The sequence below is a fragment of the Mustela lutreola genome, chromosome 10, assembly GCF_030435805.1.
Source record: "Mustela lutreola isolate mMusLut2 chromosome 10, mMusLut2.pri, whole genome shotgun sequence".
Taxonomy (NCBI): Eukaryota; Metazoa; Chordata; class Mammalia; order Carnivora; family Mustelidae; genus Mustela; species Mustela lutreola.
This window is the reverse complement of record NC_081299.1, coordinates 45,279,336-45,301,151: the sequence shown is the minus strand read 5'-3', so window position 1 is coordinate 45,301,151 and position 21,816 is coordinate 45,279,336. Positions and strand designations below refer to the sequence as shown.

Genomic DNA, 21,816 nt, shown 5'->3' with positions numbered 1-21,816 from the left:
ATCTAATTTTACTATTGCTCCAAACTGACCATGTGCAGTTGAGTTGCATGGCTTTTCGTGGAAGAGAAGTTTGTCACGGCAGGCAAATAATTGTACAGTATCTTGTACTAAGGTTTGAACAGGTGTTTTTGACACTTGGAGGATTAGTTAACTGAGGGCTTCTAGGAAGTGGACTATAAACAAGGAGTGGTTAAGATAAGAATAGCACGAGGACCAGGGGAGTTGTGTGCCCTTTGCTCTCTCTGCATGCAGTTAACATGGGCTTGCCTGGTGGGGCAGCTCCTGGGCCCAGTGCAGCGGACAGCGGCACCCTTCAGAGGCTGTGGTACCCACTGCTACGTGAACCCGGTGAACCACCACTCTCTCCAGCCCTCGCTGTCCTCATCTGTGTTGTGTTCACTCATGGAAATGGCTGTGAGACTCAAACGCCATTATTCGTGGGAACGGACCTTGTAGTGCTGGGTTAGATGGACACGGTGCTAAAGACGCTTCTTGAAGGGCTGGGCTTCTCGCCTGGGCTTCCTTCCTTAAGCAAAACTCCTGCTCAGCAGCCCTTTCCCTGCTGTTGGCCAAAACCAGCCCCTTCTTCCTCTTGAAAGGCCAGCATTTCTGAGAAAGATCTGCTTTAAGGAGTTGAGTTTGGCTTGCTTTTCTCCTCATGTCATGTTGGTGTTTTAATTAAAGTGCTCCTTGACCTCTCGGGTTTCCTTGAAACAGGCAGTCACGTGCTGTGGCCTTGGATCTAGGATGAGCAAGGGTATTGCTTCCTTATCCCGTAGGATGTCAGCAAAATAGGCTTGGAGAGTGCTTTCCTATAGTTCCAAATGGGTGAGAGGGTGGGGGAGGGAAGCAGGCAAGAAAATACCACAATAATTGGTGTCCTTTGTTAAGCGCTATTATGTGTCCTAGAAACCTATGAACCATGTTTAAGCATTTCACCCTCCAGAAGCCCCAGTAGCTAGGTAATCGTCAAGGTTTCCCTTTAGCCTAGGGGTTAAAGGTATGAGCATATCTGAACTCCTGCTGTGGAATGTGTAGCAAGTGAATTAACCCCTTTTAGCTTTAGTAGGCTCATCTGTGAAATGGAGATGATGTATGTAAAGTAATTCCGTGCTTGGCATCTATAGTGTACTCAATAAATGTGAACTGTTTTATTGGCAAATGAGTAAACAGTCAAAAAGTGGTGAAGTGACTTGGCTAAGACCTCATGTCTAATAAAAATAGAGTCAGGAAAGGAGCTCCAGCCTTGGGACCCATCCTGTCTCCCACTCTTTCCTTGTAGTTAATTCACTAAAACCCAGATCTCTTGACTCCCTCCAGTGCTCTTTGCAAGAGGGCTTGACCTCCAGATCCAGCTACGTCCGCTTTTCATTCGGAGGCATGTGTGAGTTGTGGGCCCATCGTGAGGTCTGCTTACCTACTTACCTGCCATTAAGTACTTGAGTCCTCATGGAAACAAGCAGAAGCAGAGACCTCAGAGGAAAAATGAGTAATTCACTTTAGTATGCTCAATTCTGGAAAACCTATATACGGCCTAAATTCAACAACAACAACAACAATAACACATTTCCCACTTTCCCATTACGACTGGCCCTAGATCCTGGCTGGCTCCATCCCGGATCTGCTTCTGATCAGAGGGCGTGAATGACAGTCAAGGAGGGAGAGGGGGACCCAGGGCTGGAAATCTAATCATCCCACTTCTTGCTGGCTGGGCCTTCTCTTGCCTGCCGACCTCGAGTTTGTTTAAAACAACAAGAGAAGCCTTTGGCTGATTTGGGTGCCCTCACTCCAGTGTGAGTGTCCCCACAGCAAAGGAGTGGGGGGCCAGTGTAAGACAGAGTATGATGTGGACACACAGTTCGTCAGCAATTATAGAGAAAGCAGACACCTTTCTATGGCAGGAGATGTGGAAAAATCTAGTCGTTTTGACTGCTTTTTCAGATGTATCTCAGATTCTGGAATTATAGCATAATAGGAATTCTTTCCAAATCCACAGAGCGGTGGTTCCTATCCCTGCCTTGTAAAGGTTTAATGACTCTAGCAGCAGTGAGATTAGGAGCAAAACCAGTCAAGTATCACCCCCTACCTAGCCTCCTCTCAGTTTGCCTTACGCTACACCGTGAAAGCCATTATGCGCGAAGATTTTAATACGGAAAAAAATGCTCAGGATTCATTTCAAATAAACATGGGCTCTGTGCTTGCTTTGGTCAGCCCCTGAAAGTGGTTTATATAGATTCTTAATATCTAGGAGTTGAAGCGTGGATGAGGCGTGGGTGCAGCCCCTCCCTCCTCCCTCTGGCCATATGAATTCTACTCCTCCTCAGAGATCCTGTTGAATGTGACTTCTGTAATAATACTGCTCATTAGAGAAACAGCTCAGACTTGGGCATCATCTGGTTTAGGTTCCCGTCCTAACTTTTGTGCGTATTCATGATCAGACCCCTTTGGGAAAGAACTATACCTTCCTTTTCTGTGGATTGGGGACAGTGGTTCTCCAGCTCCATAGGGTTTTTCTGGAGGTCAAATCAAGTGCCATTATGCATGCCGTTGGCGAGAATCTCCCTTTCATTTCCGTAGCATCCTGCAGTTAACAAAGTGCACATTTTGGGCACATTCCCTGATTTGCACCTGGTGGTGATCCTGGGAGGTGGACTGTGACAGCCAAGGCACCTGGGGATCAAGGATATTAAGTGACTTTCCCATAACTAATTAATGGCAGGGCCAGAACAGGGGTCCTCTGATTCAAAAGCAAGGCTTTTTTTTCCCTTCTTTTTTTTTCCCCTCCCTAAATAATGGCCCCACTGCTGCCTGGTAAAGCCTGCCTGTCTTCCACAATTACTTCTCAAGCACTCCAAGGTAGCAGGTGCTAGGGACCTGGTGTGCACCTCTACCCTAGTTGCAGCTTAAGCAAATAGCACCTTCCATACTTCTGGCCTGGTCATGTGCTCTGTGTCCAGGTCTTGTCTCCCCAGCTAGATAATAGGTTCCTAGAAGGCCGAGACCAGGCTTTCCCCCTTGCCCGTGGTAGGAACTAAATCCACCCCCGGCAGACATCTCTCTCTCCAGGAAACATTCCTTGGTTGCCTCCTCCCCCAACTTCCAAAGGTCTCAGAGATTCTCTGGGCCAGCCTCGGACTTTGCAGTCACTGGATGGAACTGTCCTGTGTGTTTACTTGTTTATTCTTCTGTTACCCTGCGAGCCACAGTAGGGAGGGACAGGGACTGACTGGCCCGGTCTGGCTTTGAATTGCTCATGCAAGGCACAGACTGTGGTGCTCAAATCACAAGCGATACATTTCGGGCAGAAAATTAAAAAAAAAAAAAGAAATTAGTCCAGGAAATGTCAAAGGACCTGTGTAGCAGGGAAAAGTATGCCATCTTCTTCCCTCAAATCTTAAATATGGCCCAGGATGCACATGGGAACATGCTCTGTAGGACGTGCAGATTTTTCACTGGAGAGACAAGAAGAAGAGCTTAATACCTCCAAGACTTGTTTTGTTTATTCAGGATCGCGCTTCAGTGTGCCCACATCTGGATTTCATTACTTCCTCCCCACGCCCCCAGCCCCCTTTATCTGAGAGAGCACTGCCAAGAAAACAAGGTTCCCCAAGATTGCCTCCTCATTAAAGGTTAGGCGAGTTTTCAACTCTGAAAACAGTGAAGCCGGGCTGGCCCAGCAGTGCCTTGGTAGGAGACCCGGTCCCCTGGTTTACAGTCCACGACATCTGTGCAATTACCAGGACCACCCACGGAGAGTGGCCCCATGAATCCTTCCACTGTGCGGGTCCTTGATCAGATGGCTACAGAGTTCTTCTGAGACCTTCTTACCCCTGAGGAGATGGGGGGAGGAGGCATCTATTTGCCATTTAACAAACACAGGCGTTGGATTAGGATTTAGTTTGTACACACACACACACACACACACACACACACACACACACACCTCTCCAGCCCCTGGAAGACGTGAGAGCTCCAGCAGTTCTCCCTTAGGTCTGTGTAGTTCTTAGGGGTTAATGACTACTTGGAAAATGTATCCAGCATGAAAGTGGTTTTTAATTTAGCCATTTCAATTTTTTATTTTTTTTATTAATATACAATGTATTATTAGCCCCAGGACTACAGGTCTGTGAATCGCCAGGTTTACACACTTCACAGTACTCACCATAGCATATACCTTCCCCAATGTCCATAACCCAACAACCCTCTCCCTGCCCTCCTCTCCCCGGCAACCCTCAGTTTGTTTTGTGAGATTAAGAGTCACTTATGGTTTGTCTCCCTCCCAATCCCATCTTGTTTCATTTATTACTTTCCTACCCCCCAAGCCCCCCACGTTGCCTCTCAACTTCCTCATATCAGGAGATCATATGATAATTGTCTTTCTCTGATTGACTTATTTCACTAAGCATAATACCCTCTAGTTCCATCCACCTCGTCACAGATGGCAAGATTTCATTTCTTTTGATGGCTGCATAGTATTCCATTGCATATATACCACATCTTCTTTATCCATTCATTTGTTGATGGACATCTACGTTCTTTCCATAGTTTGGCTACTGTGGACATTGCTGCTATAAACATTTGGGTGCATGTGCCCCTTCAGATCACTACATTTGTATCTTTAGGGTATAATTTATCCATTTTAAGTGATAATGCTCTGGAGGCTGAGAAATCCATTCTGTGAGTCTGTGCATTAGGGGATGGAGTGGGAAATCTGATAACATTTATAAGTGATCTAATGTTGGGGTGGTGGGGAGAGACTAAGGCCTTATCTTAAATCCTCTTAAACAGTTAGGTGACATAGGTATTATTTACCCCTTTTTATAAATAAGGCAGGATAGGAGGCTTCCAAGGTAGAGGCCGCTAGTGCAAGGTTACTCTCAGTGTAGTGAATGAGGGAACAGGAATTAAAACCCCAGTCTCTCTCTGGCTTCAAAGCCCAGTGCTTGGACTGACATTTATTGAAGGCCTGCTCTGTGCTAGGTACTATGCAGAGTGCTCTTTATTTCATGAGCTATAAAACTGTGTCATTTCTGGGCTTGCTTGGAGAGCTCAGTGTATGGAGGAGGTCTACATGACCACTGTGCAGATGATCGCCTAAGATCCTAAGACCAACGGTGTGCAGTAGGGTTTTGTATGAAGTGGCTTTGCAGAAGGCAGTGGCCGGCTATAGGTGAATGCTCGGTGAGATTGCCCTTAGAGTAAGGAAACATTGTGGTAGACACCTCGGCCTACAGCTTATATTAAGACGCAGATATAAAACTAGGAGCTGGTGGTTTAAAGGGGAAGCCAGGCAAGGAGAAGACCAACTGCACTATTACTCTCAGGAAGACTGAGAAGTTGATCAGAGAACATGAGGAGAGCCAGAGCACTCTCTGCTGGTGGTGGGCCCCAGAGCCGAGACCTTCAAGGACAAAGGAGACCAAAGGCAGTAGATGGTGTGAGGTATAAATAAAGTGCTGCTATGGGAATTCAGAGGAAGATGACTGAGGCTATTTTCGTTGCTGAAGACTTCATCATCATTGCCACCATCATCATCCATTGAGCAATAGTCCTACTTAATTATCACAATGACCCTGGAGCTCTTGGTACTGGTGTCATCGCCTTTTTACACGTAAGGGAACAAGAGTTATAGTGCTCAATCATCCAAGACCTTGAAGTTAAAAGCCAGAACTCTAACCCCATCTGTGAGTTGACACTAGAGCTCTACTTTGAAGGACTTTCATCAGAGATGCTTCCAGGCAGAAGGGATTGCTTCAGGGATGAGAAGCTGAAACAATGGAGTATTTTCAGGAACTATAAAGCAGACCTGTTCAGCTGGAAAAATAGAGTATCTGGGAGTAAGTAGATAGAGATAAAAGATAAAGAGAACACAGCAAGATGGTGAAATGCCTTGAATGTCAAGGAGTTTTTACCCAAATTAGTGGGCTGGAGACTGATGGAAGTATTTGAAGCCAGCTTCATCAGTTTTGCAGCTAAGGTGAGGATGAGACCTGAACCACGGTGGGGGTGATGCAAGGGGAGGAGGGAGGAGATGGACAGGAGGCAGCTTGCAGAAGCAGGGTGACCACATGTGGATGGCAGTGAGATAAGGAGGCCTACAGGGTCATGTCTTTGCAGTTGTATGGTGGTGACTCGAACAGAGATGAAGGGAAGAGCCGTGAGGTTTGGGACAGAAGTTGAAATGAGCGTGATGTGAGACTGGGTTGGGTTGACATCCTAATGTGATCCGTGATGCTAGTTGGGAGATTTGGCAGAAGATCGGTAGAGGGCTGACTGGTAAAAGGGGTAAGCAGAAATGAGAGAGAGAGAGAGAGATGCCCTTTGGGTAGTCGTCTTCCCAGAGGTAATAATTCAAACTGCTGAAGCAGCAGAGATCACAGCAGAAAGGCAAGGAGATAGGTATTTGAGACATAGGAAGAAAAGCACTGTGGTGCATTATTCAGGAAGCTTAGGGAATTCGGTGTCAAAACAGAGTAAGAGATGGGCCCCAGGAGGTGGTACAGAAAACCCATCCTGAAGCTCCTTGCACAGATAGGCAGGCCTAGTCATGTAGGAGAACCGTGGCTCTAAGTCCCGACCTTTGGGAAAATAATGATGCTTCATCCCTCAGAATGCCTTCTTCATAAAGTGTCTGGGCTTTGGGCAGCCACCACTGAGTGGTGCTGCCCAAAACAGTCTGCAAACACTAGCTTCTGGGCCTCTCTCTGGCCTCTTTGCTGTCTATATGCTGGATTTTGGAGTTTTGACTTACCCACGGGGCCCAGAAACTCCACTGGTGGCCTTGCACAGAGCTAGCTCTGTCCTCCTTGCCTTTCCCAGTCTGCACTGCACCGATCTCTTGCCAAAACGCTGAAGACGATCAAGCGGGAGAAGAAGCGAGGATGAAATTTCTCATCAGTTCTTTCTAGTCACGAAAGGTGCTACATCTTGTTGTACGAGATGGAGCATTCAGCTTCAGAGAAAATGCAGCTACCGTCCCCATCTGTAGCAGCAGGACCCAAATACGTTTCCCTTTCTCTTAGGACTGAGAGCCCAGTGTTTGTTGAATGAATGATTCTGTTCTGTACAGAAAGAAGTTCATTCATGCACACAACCAAGATGTGAAAGAACAGCTTGGTGCACTGTGGCTCACAGGGGCTGAGGTGCGCAAGTGCCTGACGAGTAAGTGACCACACCACATGCTCCAGGAGCATCCGTCTCCCCAGAAACTCAGATCATGCTGCCTGCTAGGACTTCACACAGAAAGCTGCCTTCATGCCGTGGGACAGGGCACAGGAACTGGAGTGGGGTCCATGCTGCGGCTGCAGCCCTGCTATCGCCGAATTTCTGACCAAGCCTGATTCACTGGCCTCTCTGGTCTCCCCTATACTGACTTTTAAAGTGGTGACAAGAATTGAGTAATTCCTAGGGTGTTGTGAGAAGCAGATAGTGCAGCAGATGTGAAAATGCTTTGTAAGTAGTAAAACACTCTGTAAATACTATTATTCAAGCAGATCAGAAAATAGGGATGTTTGTTCTTGGAACTCTAAAGTCTCTTGAAGATGGATTGTTGGGACACTGTCCACAAGTCTTAACTTTTCTTGGGATCATTTATAGAGAGGAATGTGACAAGTGACCTAAACAGTACTATAGGCCTGCCCTTGCTTGCCTGGGGTTTAGGCTTCTCTTCTGCTTAGCTCCTCTGAGAAAGACATCCTGTAGGCACAGTGGTCAAAACCAACGTATCGGTACACATATCTTCTGGTTCTACTCTGGAGGGGTGGTACTTCCAAACTCTTCGATTTGGAATGTTCATTTCTAAGGAGCTTTTGGAAGGAGCTTAGAAAAGATATTTTCTACAAGTATGTGTTGATTTTTTATTTCCTCTTCTCTGAGGGAAAGAGAAAAAAATTAACTTTTGGAGGGGTCATCTGCTGGGGGCCAGCCAAATGGCCCCCATTTGGCATATCACCTGCTTGCATCCCTTGGCAATCCCACCAGGTGGATGATTTATATCTTACTTTTATCGATGAGAAGACCTAAGCCCAGAGAGGTGAAGACACTTGCCTAAGGTAAGAAATGGGCTTCAGACTAAGGATTTTCTGGCTTCAAAGTCAGTGCCTCTTTGACCACCGCATGCTCTCTCTTTTCCAAAAAGTTAATGTTCTCCAAATTTCCTCTCTGGAACACTTTGATACTTGTGAACATGTGGGCCATCAAGCTCTTTGACAGCAGAGAGGATAGGCAGAGAGGCATGCTCTGGAGCTGGGGACAAACCGTTACCGTTGTCAGGCAAGTTAAGATCCCTTTTCTGTCCCCTCGTAGCTTAATTGCAGTGCTTTCCTACTTTATTAGTTTCCAGATTCTGTGCCAAGTGCTTTAAAAGGCAGGTAGGGGAGAACTCTCCTCTGCTGCGTGGCAGCTTGCCATCCCCCTGAATCTGTTGCTTGCTCCTTCAGAAAGGGATCAACATTGAAGGCATCCTTCTGGGCAGCGAAATTTACATATCACAACTTTGCTGACTGAAGCAGAAATGCGGGCTCCAGGGGTTGGAGTCCTGGGTGGAGCCCTAGCCTTCATAGGGGGAAGGAAGAACTGATTTTATGACCCAGGAATAAAAACATTGTGAGGGATGAATAAGGTCCGAAAGCAGTCAATCTGGAACTCCAGCATTAGGTGTGTAACGTGTCAGAGAACAATTTAAGCTTTTGCCTCTTCGGCAGAGGTGAGGTGTTTGCCCGGGTCTCCCAGCCCGAATCTCCTTCAATGGTCTTTTAAGGGTTAGGATTACAAGAAGCCAAGTCCGGCTGGTTCATAATGATGATTTATGGCCGTGTTGTCGACTCCCCGACCCTTCTGTACAAGGGGATAGAGAAAATACATAATTTGTTGCTCATTAACTGCGAGATCTGTCAGGGCTGCCCCAGAAGGCCATGTGGTCCTGGAGTCATGTGTCTGCTAAATGGCTTCAGCCCGTTCCTGTCCTTGAAAATACTCCATTGCTGTTCTGCAGTGGAAATTGTTTTTAATAACGATAGAAATACAGCTGATGCCCAGTTTACGATGGTTTGAATTACGACTTTACAATGGTGCACAAGCAATGCACAGTCAGTAGAAGCTGTACTTGATCCCCCCCCCCCCCGCCCATGCGCTAAGAATCTGTGGTACGGGTGCCTTCTTGTGAGGCGGGGCAGCAGCAGTGAGCCCCAGCTCGCAGCCAAACCATGCGATCACGAGCGTAAACAGCCTTTCTGTACTCATGCTGCCCTTCTCTTTTTCACTTTCAGTGCAGTAGCCAATAAATTACACGTGCTATTCTATACTTAATTGCAACACAGGCATTGTGCTAATTGATTATGCCCAACCGTAGGCTAATGCCAGTGTTCTGAGCATGTTTAAGGTTGGCGAGGGGAAGCTATGATGTTTGGGCGGTGTATTCAGTCTATCTTTGAGTTACGATATTTTCTACTTAGGATGAGTTTTATCAGGACGTAACACCATCATAAGTCGAGAAAGCTCTGTAACAAAACATTCTGTCCATATAGTCTGTTGTGAGTCTTTGAACTTAAGGGTCAGCATATCTGGGCTCCACTTTTGTTCTGTCACTAAGAAGCCTCAACTCCTTCAGCGAAGTGCCTGTCCCTCCAGAGCCTTACCATCCTCAGCTGTACAGTGGGTGTAAATTCTTCACAGAGTTACAGATCAAATGAAACTGTAAAGTTCGAAAGAAATGGACAAGGGTACTGCTATTAATAGCTTAGTTACTAGGAATTTGAGATGCCACGAAACAGCTTCTTTACCCCTTTCTCCTCCCATGAGAGGAGAAAGCATTTTAACTGGTGGCTTGCCACGTGCAAGCCCCTGGCACTGAAACTGAAGTTTTAGAATGAAGGGATGTTAGAGCTGAAAGTAGCCCTCGAGCTGTAATCAAACCCTTTCTCCTTGAAGTGATGGAAGCACAGGGGTGACTCGCCTGAGATTAATCAGTAAATTCACCTACGAGTTGCTGATTGGCAGTGAAAAGCCACATGTTCTTTTTCAGCATCAAATAGGAAGTCAGGCTCAAGCCAGATCAGTTTAGAGTTTCTTAATTTGTAGCCGTGACACATCAAGGGCAGGGACTATGCATAGGGCCTTGGTTCTGCCTGGTGGCCATGGCATCGTCTCTGAGGAAGTACTTTCCTGTGCTGTTGCTTATTGCCTTTGCTTGGTTGGGAGGCTAGTGGTGGAGGTAGCACAGGGTAGCTGGAAGTAAATGTCATTGCAATTATGAAGGGATAAATTACGGCGTCTAGCGTCCTTATTTTGCAAATGCAGATACTGGCTTATCTCACGTTCACTCAGTGAATAGGGACTTGAACCCTGGCCATTGCCTCCTAGTTGAGCGTTTGTCTCCTTGAGTCCAAAGTCATGCGAATGTGATTTATAAATAAAGAAGAAAGAGGATGATGGTGGCAGTGGACATCTGGAACTTGTTAGCCCGTAAGGTTACACAGGGTAAAAGTATAAACAGGTTCAAAGGGGAATTAGACCGGCAACAGTAGGAAAGATTGCTGGGTGGGGAGCTAGAACACCTGGGTCCAATCTTTCCTTGCTAGTTAATTTGGACCTCAGTTTCTTCCATGTATAATGGACCCTTTCATTTCTGATGTGCTGTGCTTCGCAGGTTTTAATCTCTGCAGCATGTTATCAAAGGCCTTTCAGTAATATTTAGAGGATATTTCCAGTTTTATAATAAAACAACTGTGAAGACTATGGTCCTTCTTCCTTTCATTCATTCATGCAACCAGTAGTCTCTGAGCACATCTGTGAGATCAGTGCTCTCCCAGAGAATGGCTAAGCCAGTACTGTGTGCTAGACTGGCCTTTGACCATCTCCCTCTGAATCACACTCAGTGTGATCTGGGAACCAAAGCGTAGCACTTAGAAATAATCAAGTATTTATAAACACAGACTCGCTGTACAAACGTTAGCAGTGCTGGTGGCTGTTCTCGCTCCCGCACCTGCTGGCTCCTGGGCCCAGCTGGCATCTTCTTTCCACCTGGCCAACCCCTCCCACCCCCACTAGACTTGGGAGCCCCTGAGAACTTGGATCAGACCCCATGCCTTGACCCCTTTCCCAGCTGTGAAACAATAACGGGAGACTTTGGAAAGGAGTGGCCGGATACGTCTGTCTATTACTTCCCTTGCGGTTGTGAACACACACTGGGCTTCCCTGAAAGAGCAAGCGTGGCTCATCACCCTGCCCCTCGAGAAGCTGTAAAAGGAGCTCTGTGGGGCGTGAGGAGTTGACTGTTGCTGTCCCTGGACTGTGGTTGCAATCAGGAAGTGGCCGGGGCTGTGCTGTGGAGTTAAGACAAGAGCAGCAGGCTGTGTGGTTGGGCATGACCGAAGTGGGATGGTCCTCTGTTGTGTAGGCATCACGGGCGTTAGCCTTGCGAAGAACGAGCTGGAGCCCTGTTCTTAATGTCACACCAGGCAGTGTGGGTCGAGCTGCCACTTCCCTTGTCTGAGCTTCAGCCATACCTGTCTCATGGCCATTGTTAGGATTTCATGAAATAAAGCGTCTGGGAGCAATCTCTGGTGGACACCGGGTCATCTGTGATTGGTGGCTCTTCTTTTCCCAGGGGTGAGAAGCCTCCCTGAAGTGTTAGGAGTAAACACGGTGTGATGGGGGAAGGGTATGAAAGCCAAGACTCACTGGCTGTCCTCTAGAATTGAGGAGATGGAAGACAATGCCCATAGACTTGGAAATTTGCAAACACCGAAGGTCATTGTATTAAAAGTTCCTTAGTTTGTAGGCCAGTGTTCTCATCACAGCATTATTCTAAAAAGGAAAATGAAAGAATCACTTTCTATGACCCAGGTAATTTCCCATCCATGTTACCAGATTTAAGCCAACGACTCACAAGGGCATGTGGCCTCCTTTCATGGAGAAGGAAACTGAAGCTTTTGGAGAGGTTGTCATGACTGAGCAACACCAGGCCAGTGGCACAGCCGGGACTCAAACCCGAGACATGGTCTTGGGCATTCACCTTCCCGTAGAAACTCCCACCATGGCTCAGTATTGACACAAGCCTGGTGATCCCTGACTCCGAAGCCCACTATCCTGAGATTGGCTCAGATCCTCGGATGCCTTGGCCACGCTTCACCATGCCCATGATTGTTCATCTAATTTTTTTTTCCTATATTTGGGTCTTTGTCTCTTTGTTTAGTAAAAAAAAATACATATAACTATGATATACAATATTTATATATATTTAATATTACATTTGTATATGTATAAATATATTTGTATATTTTTGTTTTTACAAAGATACTATAGGGCCATGTGGGACTTTTTCAAAAAGGGGAAAATGACCATGTTAGCACTCCTATGTTTCCTCCCGTGCATATTTCTGTCCATGTATTTCTCAAATAGAAAATTGAGATTTTTAAAAAAGATTTTATTATTATTTATTTGAAATTTATTATTATTATTTATTTGAATTGAATTTTTTATTATTATTTATTTGAAAGAGAGAAAGAGAGCGTATTCACAAGGGAGGGGGAGGGGCAAAGGGAGAGGGAGAAGCAGACTCCCTGCTGAGCAGGGAGCCCAATGTGGGGCTCGATCCCAGGACCCTGGGATCATGACATCGCCGAAGACAGCTGCTTAACCGACTGAGCCACCCAGGTGTCCTGAAAATTGAGCCTTTCTAGGTTATAGCCAGCAGTTATACACAGAACATTCTCTTCCATCAGTAAATATTCTTTACAACATCCACTTTCATGTCAGGTCTCGATACTGCCTAACTCCCCTATTGGTTTCCTTTCAGATCATCACTGGGGAGTTCTACCGCATCTACTACCTGAAGGAGAAGTCCCGGTCAACGATTCAGAATCCCTATGTGGCAGCCCTCTATAAGCAGGTGGGCTGCTTCCTCTTTGGCTGTGCCATCAGCCAGTCCTTCACAGACATTGCCAAAGTCTCCATAGGCCGCCTGCGTCCTCACTTCTTGAGCGTCTGCAACCCCGATTTCAGCCAGATCAACTGCTCTGAGGGCTACATCCAAAACTACAAATGCAGAGGGGACGACAGCAAAGTCCAGGAAGCCAGGTGAGTCGCCGCCTGCCATGGACACGGTGTGCACGCCTTGAATGCAGGCAGTTTGGGGAACACTTACTAAGGCGCCTGCTGCACGAGGTGCCAAGTTCAGGGCTGGGCTTCGGCTTCAAGGGGTGTATAAGGCACAGTCCCCATTCTTAAGGAGCTCAGGGTCAAATTTTTTAGATATATTGATAAATAGCAATTATGGTAGAACACTGATAAGTCCATCCATCCATCCGCTTGCTCACGCATCCATGGGTGCCTGCTAGGTTCTAGACAATGTATCCAAAGCACTACCAAGGATACAAAACCAAACAAGATAGTGTTTGGTCACAGTCTAGGGAGGGAAGACAGACAGGCAAACATGTGTCAGGGTGTGAATATGGCCCCCTCATGCCCCTCTCTTGCTCTTGCAGGAAGTCCTTCTTCTCTGGCCACGCCTCCTTCTCCATGTACACTATGCTGTATTTGGTGGTAAGTACCTTCCTTCTGATTCCAGTGCAGTGCAGGGCCCCACACCAGCTCACATCTCTCCGGAGCAGAGAGCCCTCGGGATGGTTAGGGAGAGCTGTCATTTTGAAATCCTTGAAAGAGAAGTTAGCTAGAAAAGTGAAGTTCTGTTTTGAGCTCTGCCATGGCATCATTAGAAATTGTTTTACTTTCTAGATGTTTCCCATTTTTCAAATAAAACTAATACTTATCATGGCTCTTTGATAAGGACTGTGCACCCATTTTGAATTTAAAGGGTGACAAAGACACATGTATCACATTTTAATGTAACAAAACTGTTTTCTGAACATCCCTTTAACTCAGCTGACCCTTCCAGGCACCCTAGGTTAAAAGTAGTATTATCTCTTTTGTGGGAACGGATTATTAAGTAAGGCTCAGAGAATTCAAGTGAATGGTCAGAATTCACACGGGCACTAGCACTGTTGCTCACATCTAAGCTCTGTCATAAAATTCCTTGTGGTGTTCGCCATGCCAACCCTCCTCCATCCCCTGCAGAGGGAAAGGCTTTCAAAATTATCAGTATCTGGCGATGGGGAGTGATTTCACGTGTGACAGTATAATTCTGCGTCCCTGAGCACACGTGATCTCATAATAACACAGCGAGGCATGACATGGGTATCCCTGCTGCTGGGATCCAGAGACCAAGCCCCAGGGAGGCTAAGCAGTGTGTTGTGGGGGGGGTCCCTCAGCTGGTGGTGGGGCCATGATCTGACCCCCCGTGTTGCCTTTCCCATGGCCACGTCTGCTCTGATTTCCTAGAGGCGCTGGGACAGGGCAGGCCAAGGGCTCGTCTCCAGCTGCTGCCCAGACAGCGGCTGGTCTGTTTCTCTTTGTGAGTTACATGCGGTCCCCTGCCTCTCCTCTCCCCTTGAATGAGGTCCCTGTGCCAAGGCACTTCCTGCTTTCGGCCCCTTTGATGAAGAGCAAGAAGGCGCTGAGAGGTCAGACGTAGCTCAGGGGAGCATAAGCTGTTTGCAGAAAGAGCGTTTTGATTTTGACTTACTTACAAAACATAATTAGGATTTGGAAAAACTAGCAGAAGGGTTTTGTTTTGTTTTCCCTGGCCATCCTTTCCAAGCCCGGAGACCTTCGGGCTTCCCATTACCTGGGATACAGAGCTGAAAGGTGGGCCCCAGCCTAGGAAAACCTCAGACGTGGATTTTATTTATTCACGAATTGTGCTCCCCTCCCTTCTTCATTTGTTGTTGTTGTTTTGCTTTTGCTCTGCTTTAAGAAAGCTAATGTAGCGAAGATATTTAGTTTCCTATTTTTTTTTTATACTTTACTCCGGTCTGGGAACAATTTTACAAATGTAATTTCAGTGTTTGCAAAGGTGCTTGGAGGAGTGGGTCTATGTTCATTTTTCTCCTATTCCTTCTTATTTTTCCCAAGAGAAAAATGCTGGGTAATTTTGAAACCAACCCTGTGCACTGTGTGCTCTACAGCCACTGAAAAGATAAAGGTGCTGACACATTGCTGGTGCCTTCTGTGTGCTGGACACTGGGGCAAGCTCACAAGACGGCATTCGGTTCTCTCAGTAACTCGATGAGATGCATTTTGATTACCTCTTTCTTAGCTGAAAACCCACCAATCAACCCAAATCTTAAGAGTGTTAGTAATAAAATTTCTATCTCCTATAAAAGGGAGAAAGTGGATTTGAAGGCTTTTCTCGTTGACAGCAGGATCACAGTCTGTTGTTTTCATGGTACTGCTCTTCAGAACACAAAAACAACCCCACCAGGATCACCTTAAAGAACAAAAGTTTGCCAGGTGTTCATCTGGCGCAGTTGGTTAAGTGTCTGCCTCCGGCTCAGGTCATGATCCTGGGGCCCTGGGATCAAGCCCCGCATTGAGCTCCTTGCTCAGCTGGGAGTCTGCTTTTCCCCTGTCTGCTGCTCCCCCCTGCTTATGCTCTCTCTCTCTCTCTCTATCTCTGTGTCAAATAAATAAAATCTTTTAGAAAATAAAAGAAGGGGCACCTGGGTGGTTCAGTGGTTTAGGCCCCTGCCTTCGGCTCGGGTCATGATCTCAGGGTCCTGGGATCAAGCCCCACATAGGGATCTTTGCTCAGTGGGAAGCCTGCTTCCCCCTCTCTCTCTGCCTGCCTCTCTGCCTACTTGTGATCTCTCTGTCAAATAAATAAATGAAATTGTTAAAAAAAGAAAAGAAAAGAAAAGAAAAAGAGTATAATCTCCCCACTCTAACTTCCATTTCAGCAACCTGCCTTTCTTCAGATCTACTTTAATGGAGGAGCTGTGCCCCACCGCCCCCACTCCCCATGACCACCTCCCACCAGCTATGATTACAGCCAGAAACCTCCTCCGCAGGGGTGAGGAGTGAGGGTGGATTCGTACCGAATGTTTGTTTGCATCTTTGGGGGAGGAAAAAAATTATAGTGCTTTTATGTTTCTGGAAAGAAGGAGGGGAAGGAGGCAGGGAAGAGGGAGGGAGGAAGAGAAGAGCCTCCTTAGCCTCCATCGCCCTCGTGTCTCACTGCACATACACGCACGCAGCCATGCACACACCACTGCACACATTGTGACGTGCACAACTCACGGATCCCCATATATACAACATATAAACCCAGCGCTCTTATTTTTAGCTCTACGGTTATCTTGCCCTGAAACAACCCCTGAGGCTAAATTCCAAGGAGGACGGTCCTCTTTGTCAGGTGCGTTTCTACAGGACGCTACGCAGAAATCTCAACCCTCTGAATGTCCGGTGTGCAGAGCTTTCAAGAACACCGTTGCTGCGGGTCAGGGTCCATGGGAAATGCTGCCCTCCGAGCAGCCCCCCGCCACCCACCCCCAGTGCTGCTCTGTGGAGCTTCAGGAATTGGAGGTGGGCAGAGGCAGCCCTGGCCTTCCCCAGCGCGGCTTCTCTGGGGCGTTGGGGAAAATCACCTTTGAACCAGTTGGGTGTAGCATGGATGGTGTTTTCCCTCAAGGTCTGGCAGACCCAGATGATTCCGCCACCTCCTGACTAGCTCTGGAACCTGGGTTGTTAGCTTAGCTTTCGTGCCTCAATGTACTCCTCTGTTAAGTGGAGATAGTCACGTCTCTTTTGAAAGGCTGTTGCCACACTTCATCTCTAGACCCTGCTTTCTCCATAAAGAGTGGAATTAGATAGTATCTACTTGTTTCTCAATCTCTGTGGTTCTATTTGAAAGAAGTTTGAACTACCCCCAGCGCTACAAGAAAAGATGGGAAGCCCTCAGGGAAAAACCTACGCCCTTGTTACTTCGGTGTTCAAAGGGAGGTTGGGGGATGGGAAGCACCAGCCACCCCTACCCCAGGCCTGTGGGCAGCAGCTGCCCTCCGAAGCCTCCCATGGCTCTGAAGGACTCTCCACGTTAGGTTTTGATTTGTAAAATGGTTAGCTTGGAAAAACCATGCCCCAAACACCAAATTATCTCTGGGCATGGAAGCTTTGAGACAAGGTTAAGGTATGTTAGTGATTAATGCAGATTCTAATAAGAAAAACCCACCGCATATATAAGTGTACGTGATGCTTTTCTAACCCTGAGTCCGGCCGAAGCCTCAGAGAGCCACATCTGGACCAGCCCTGTGCCTCCACGGTCAGGGGTCGAGGATGACTTGGCTTTCTGGATAAGATGCCAACACCTGCGCAGAACCCAATCTGTGGGCCTACCTGGTGTTGCTTGTGTTGTCTCAGGCCCTCTGTTACCTCCCAGGGCTACTAACATGGATCAGACCTGGGCCCAGCCCTCAAGGAGCTCAACGTGGCTTCAGCATTCGGCACATCAGCCCATGTTTAGGGGGTGACTGATAGACCCAGTGGCATGCTAGGGGTGGGGACATAGACATTGGTAAGTCATGGGCACAGGCCTTAGGGAGTTCAGTCTAGTCTCAGGGAGCAAGTAGACGATGACAGCAGCTTGGTACATTGTGCGGGGCGGGGGTAGGGGCAGGTGTAGGTTCTTAAGGAAACTTAGAATCATGGCGCCCAGGCCAGCCTGGAGTGGCAGGTGGTGGAAGCTGGGGAAGGTTGCCCGTGGGGTGAAGATGGGCGGATTGGAAGAACTGCCTGCGCACGGGTGAAGAGGAGGGTGGCGCTTTGCAAGCTGTAGGTTTTCAGTTCAGTTCGGCTGTGGTGGCCGGGGTGAAGGGGGTGGAGGGTGCATTGAGAGCTGAGGGGGCTTTCGGGACCAGCTGCCCCAGCCCCTCCTCCTGCAGCTCCACCAGGCAGCAGGAAGCTGGTGGCGAGGCCTTTCCTTTGCCACCACGCCTCCCTCTCTGAACGGGCGCCATGCCCTCTTGCCTTCTTCAGGGTGCTGTGTCAGAAGCCTTCCCTGGCCCCTCCTGCAGCACTCCCTAACTCCCTTTGCAGCCTCATTCCCCTCCCCCTGACGTCATTTCTCAGCCTCTGACGTCAGTATCCATTTCTCTACCAGAAAGTGTCAGCTTCATGAGGGGGACGTTTTTGTCTCTTGATTCCCCACTGTATCCCACTGCTCCAAACAGGGTCTGACCCTTAGCTACGTATGCAGTGAATATTTGATGAGTGAATGAATGAATGAATGAATGACTTCATCGCGGGCCTTGGATATCCCCAAGCTGTGCTCTTCCCCATTCCGGTTAGAACTGTGTTCATTCCCTCATCCCTGAACTGATCGCTGGGAAAGGACTTGGGGGATGTAGGAAAGGCCTTTGCCGTCTCTTTGCCAGACCGTTGACATATTGACTCTTTACTGGGGTGCCCGTGGGAACTGTTTATGTGTCAAAGGGCTTGTTGGATACCAAGGAAACAGGGAAGTGTCTGTCCTCTGACAGCCATGTTCCCTGGCCTGTGGTTGTTAGTCATTGAGGTTTTGTTCAGCATGTTTAGAATCCTGGAGCGGTGGGGTCTGGTATGCCCACGAGACATGCCCACAGAACCTGGGAGTGTCTGGTGAAATCCCTTGCAGGGAGAAAATTGTGGTTCTACAGAGAATAAACCACGATGTCAGATATAGATGTTTTTCCTTGTCTTTCCCCTGCCTATATCCATCCATCATTCATCTACCCATCCGTCAGTCCATCTGTCCACCCATCCATCTGGCACTTTCTGAGCCAGACCTTGTGTGAGCACCTGGGGACACCAAATGACCTCCTGTTTGGTGTGGAAAGTCTGAAAAGTAAATAGTCTCAGAGCAGGTGGAGAGGGGGTCTCTGACTCGGGTGGCCTGAGGCACGGGGCCTGAGGAGGGGGCTGCTCACTCCATTAGGAGGGACACTGACTGCACGGTTCACAGGTTCTCTAGTTGATAATCAGGGCAGAGATTCTAATACTCTCACTATTAGAAAAGCTACACTTGGATTTTAGACTTGGGCCTTATAAAAGTATGTGATAGGTGAATTTCAGGAGCATGTGTTTCCAGATATGCACTATAGACTGTCCTGTAGCCCCCAATAGCCCCATGGTCCCCTCACATTGCTTTTTTCCTTAGACAGAAGTCCAGTACAAAAAGCTAATACTTGCTGTGCAGAGCCCAAATTTCCTCTAATTCCTTGCTAAGGAAGCCACCTTCTGTGATTAGAGCTTAGACTTAGAAAAAGACACATCTTACTCAGTGTAAATCCTGCATCATGTCACTTGAGCAAGTGACGTGGCCTTTTGGGCTTGATCTCTTCATCTGTAAAATGGGCAGAATGTGTCTACCACGTAGGATGGCCATGATAATTGCAGGGAAGGTCATGTGAAGCGTCTGGAACAATGTCTGGAACAGGGCTCAACACACTGGTAGTTTCTTTTTCTCCCTGTGATCGTGACAGGAAGCAAGAGCTGATTCCCTCTTGAAGGAGGAGAAAAGCCCACTAAAAATTCTTCTTTTGTCCTGAAGGCTGTTGAATAGCTTCCCAGAGAGAAATTCCAGCTCTGCCCCACGTAGACAAGTCACCAGGCACATGAACCAGAGCCAAGCGTGAGCTGTGGTGGAGATGAGAGAAGGGAGAAAGTTTCTCCCTGTGGGTGTCAGGGATCTGGACAGACTTCCAGGAAGAGAGCAGGCAGGGACAGAAGGAAGGACAAAAGCCTCCTTTTCGCTCTGAGCGGAGCAGTCCCAAGAGCAATGGAAATGAAGTGAGAGGACAGTACGGACCTGTTTCGCCAGTATGCAAATCATGTAATGAAACACAAATGACTTAGCAAGAACCCAGTGTGACTCACCCCACATCTGACTCTTGCTGGTTCAGACCAGAGGAGCCTGCGTGAGTTCAGCCAGACCTCTCTAAAGAGGTTTTGTTGGAATTCCACAGGACCCCAGTTTTGAAGCTAGGACTAGGAAAGAGGAGAGAACTCCATTTATGGAGTGAGTTCTCTGTGCTCGGGACTTTCACATACATCATTTTGGGGATGGGGATCGTGGGCAGGGCATACAGCTTTCTGTTGTAACCTTCCTGTCTACAGTCAGCATTTTATTTTAGCAATTGGAAGAAAAATCTTAGTACAAGAACAAGATTTCATTTTTTAATTTTAACCTTTTTTTTTTTCAGGAAGGGAGCTTAACTTTATTCGTGTTGGCTGTCTTTTCACAGTTTTGAGCTGTGTCCTTTCTCGACAGGTGTTTGTTTTTTTAAATGAGTGAATCTCATTACATAAGAGGAAGCAGAACTTCAGAGGACAGTGGCTTGTTTAGGGTCCTGCAGGTGGCATGGAACAGAGAAAAGATTCAAATTTAGTTTTGCTCTGATTGCAAATCAGAACCTTTTCTGCAATGTCACTCACACAGGTGCTTAGAAGTGGATTCCTCCAGCCCAGAGACCTTCAGGCGGCTGGGGAAGTAAAGACAGATAAGTCTTGACCTCTATGAGAGGGCACGGCAATTCAGCCTTTCTGGTTTTGTCCAGTTCTGCTTACCATTTTCCTAAACACCCTTTTGCAGGATGCCTAGGACTTCCCAGAAGCCCCTGCAGAAATTCTGAGTCCAAGCAAGTCTCCTTACTATTTGATCTGGGACATGGGCCATAGTATCATTGTGGTCAGGAGTGTGACTTCCTCTGGTGAAATGGGAATGAATGCAGTCACTTGCTCCTTGTCCTATCCCCTGGCGCAGGTTTCCAAGGCAGGAGGGTGCTCCAGAAAGTTCTCTCTGGTCATGGTGAGGCCCAGGCCTCTAGTATGGAGAGCCTCATGAGAACTGGGCTATGAACCAGCAAAAGCCAATCCATTTAGCAGTAGGACATAAGGCACAGAAGGACTTACCCGATCCTTTGGTCAACCTCAAAGCCCATTGTGGCCATCTTCTCAGATGAGAAGTAGGCACCACGTGGAGGGTCATCACCCAATCTTTTGCTTTAGTAATCGACTTGTTTTGGTGAAATCAACCACAGCCATTGAGTAAATCTCATTCACCAAGGCAAAGGGTGGTAAGATTTCTGAAGAGCCCCTTGAGTGCCCGGTCCTGGGAGTCCCGTTGATCCTGGCAACCTGGAGAGGGAGACTCTCTTGTACCTCTTTCTCAGATGAGAAGTTGAGGGACCACCCACTTAGGAAGTAGTAGCGTTGGGGCCGTTTCACCCCCAGATTCACCCTCTTCTTGCTGCTCTGCTTTGCCCTGAAGCCCCAGTTGCAGACACCTGCCGAGGTCAATCCTGAGACCCTGAGCCGGGATCAATGTGTTTGTTACTAACTATAGCGAGGAGCAAGCTTCAGTGTGGCTCTGGCTGTTCCACATCGGACTGCTTCCCCAAGGCATTCTTTTCCCATGGCCTCTCTCCTTTCTCATTCATAAGCACTCCTTTCCTGAAGCTCTTCTGGTGACGGGTCTCTTCCTCTCTCCCAAGTTCCTCTCCTGTATTTATTTATTTATTTTCTTTCCTTAAGCTCCAGCCTTAAGTATCTGAGTCAGTGGAAGGGGAGATGTGTGCCATGTCCGGTCGGGAAACCCACCCTTCCTCTGCCCCACCCTGACTGCCAAGGTCCATGACCTAACCTCTTCACAGAGGAGCGGGGAGGAGTTGGAGGATTTTAAATGAGCATTTTCTGAGGATCTGCAGATTATTTTATTTGTGAGAAAACCAAAGGCTCAGTGAGATTTTTCTGATGAGCACCTGGCGTTCTTTCTGTCCCCAACCTGGCAAACGGATGGTTGAGGTTTTTTTTTTTTTTTTTTTTTTTTTTTTTTTTTAAGTTTTTGTTTATTTATTTGACAGACAGAGATCACAAGTAGGTAGAGAGGCAGGCAGAGGGGGAGGGGGAAGCAGGCTCCCAGCCGAGCAGAGAGACTATTGCGGGGCT

General features: G+C 47.5%; 1 protein-coding gene across 1 annotated transcript in view; it reads left to right on the top strand.

Annotated features, from left to right (window-relative positions):
* Positions 1-21,816, top strand: part of PLPP3 (phospholipid phosphatase 3) — an 83,342-nt gene that overhangs the window by 43,260 nt on the left and 18,266 nt on the right. Inside the window, exons 3-4 of the mRNA XM_059135061.1 lie at positions 12,797-13,077; positions 13,485-13,542. Coding sequence (XP_058991044.1) covers positions 12,797-13,077; positions 13,485-13,542 — 339 coding nt within the window. The remainder of the gene's footprint in view (positions 1-12,796; positions 13,078-13,484; positions 13,543-21,816) is intronic.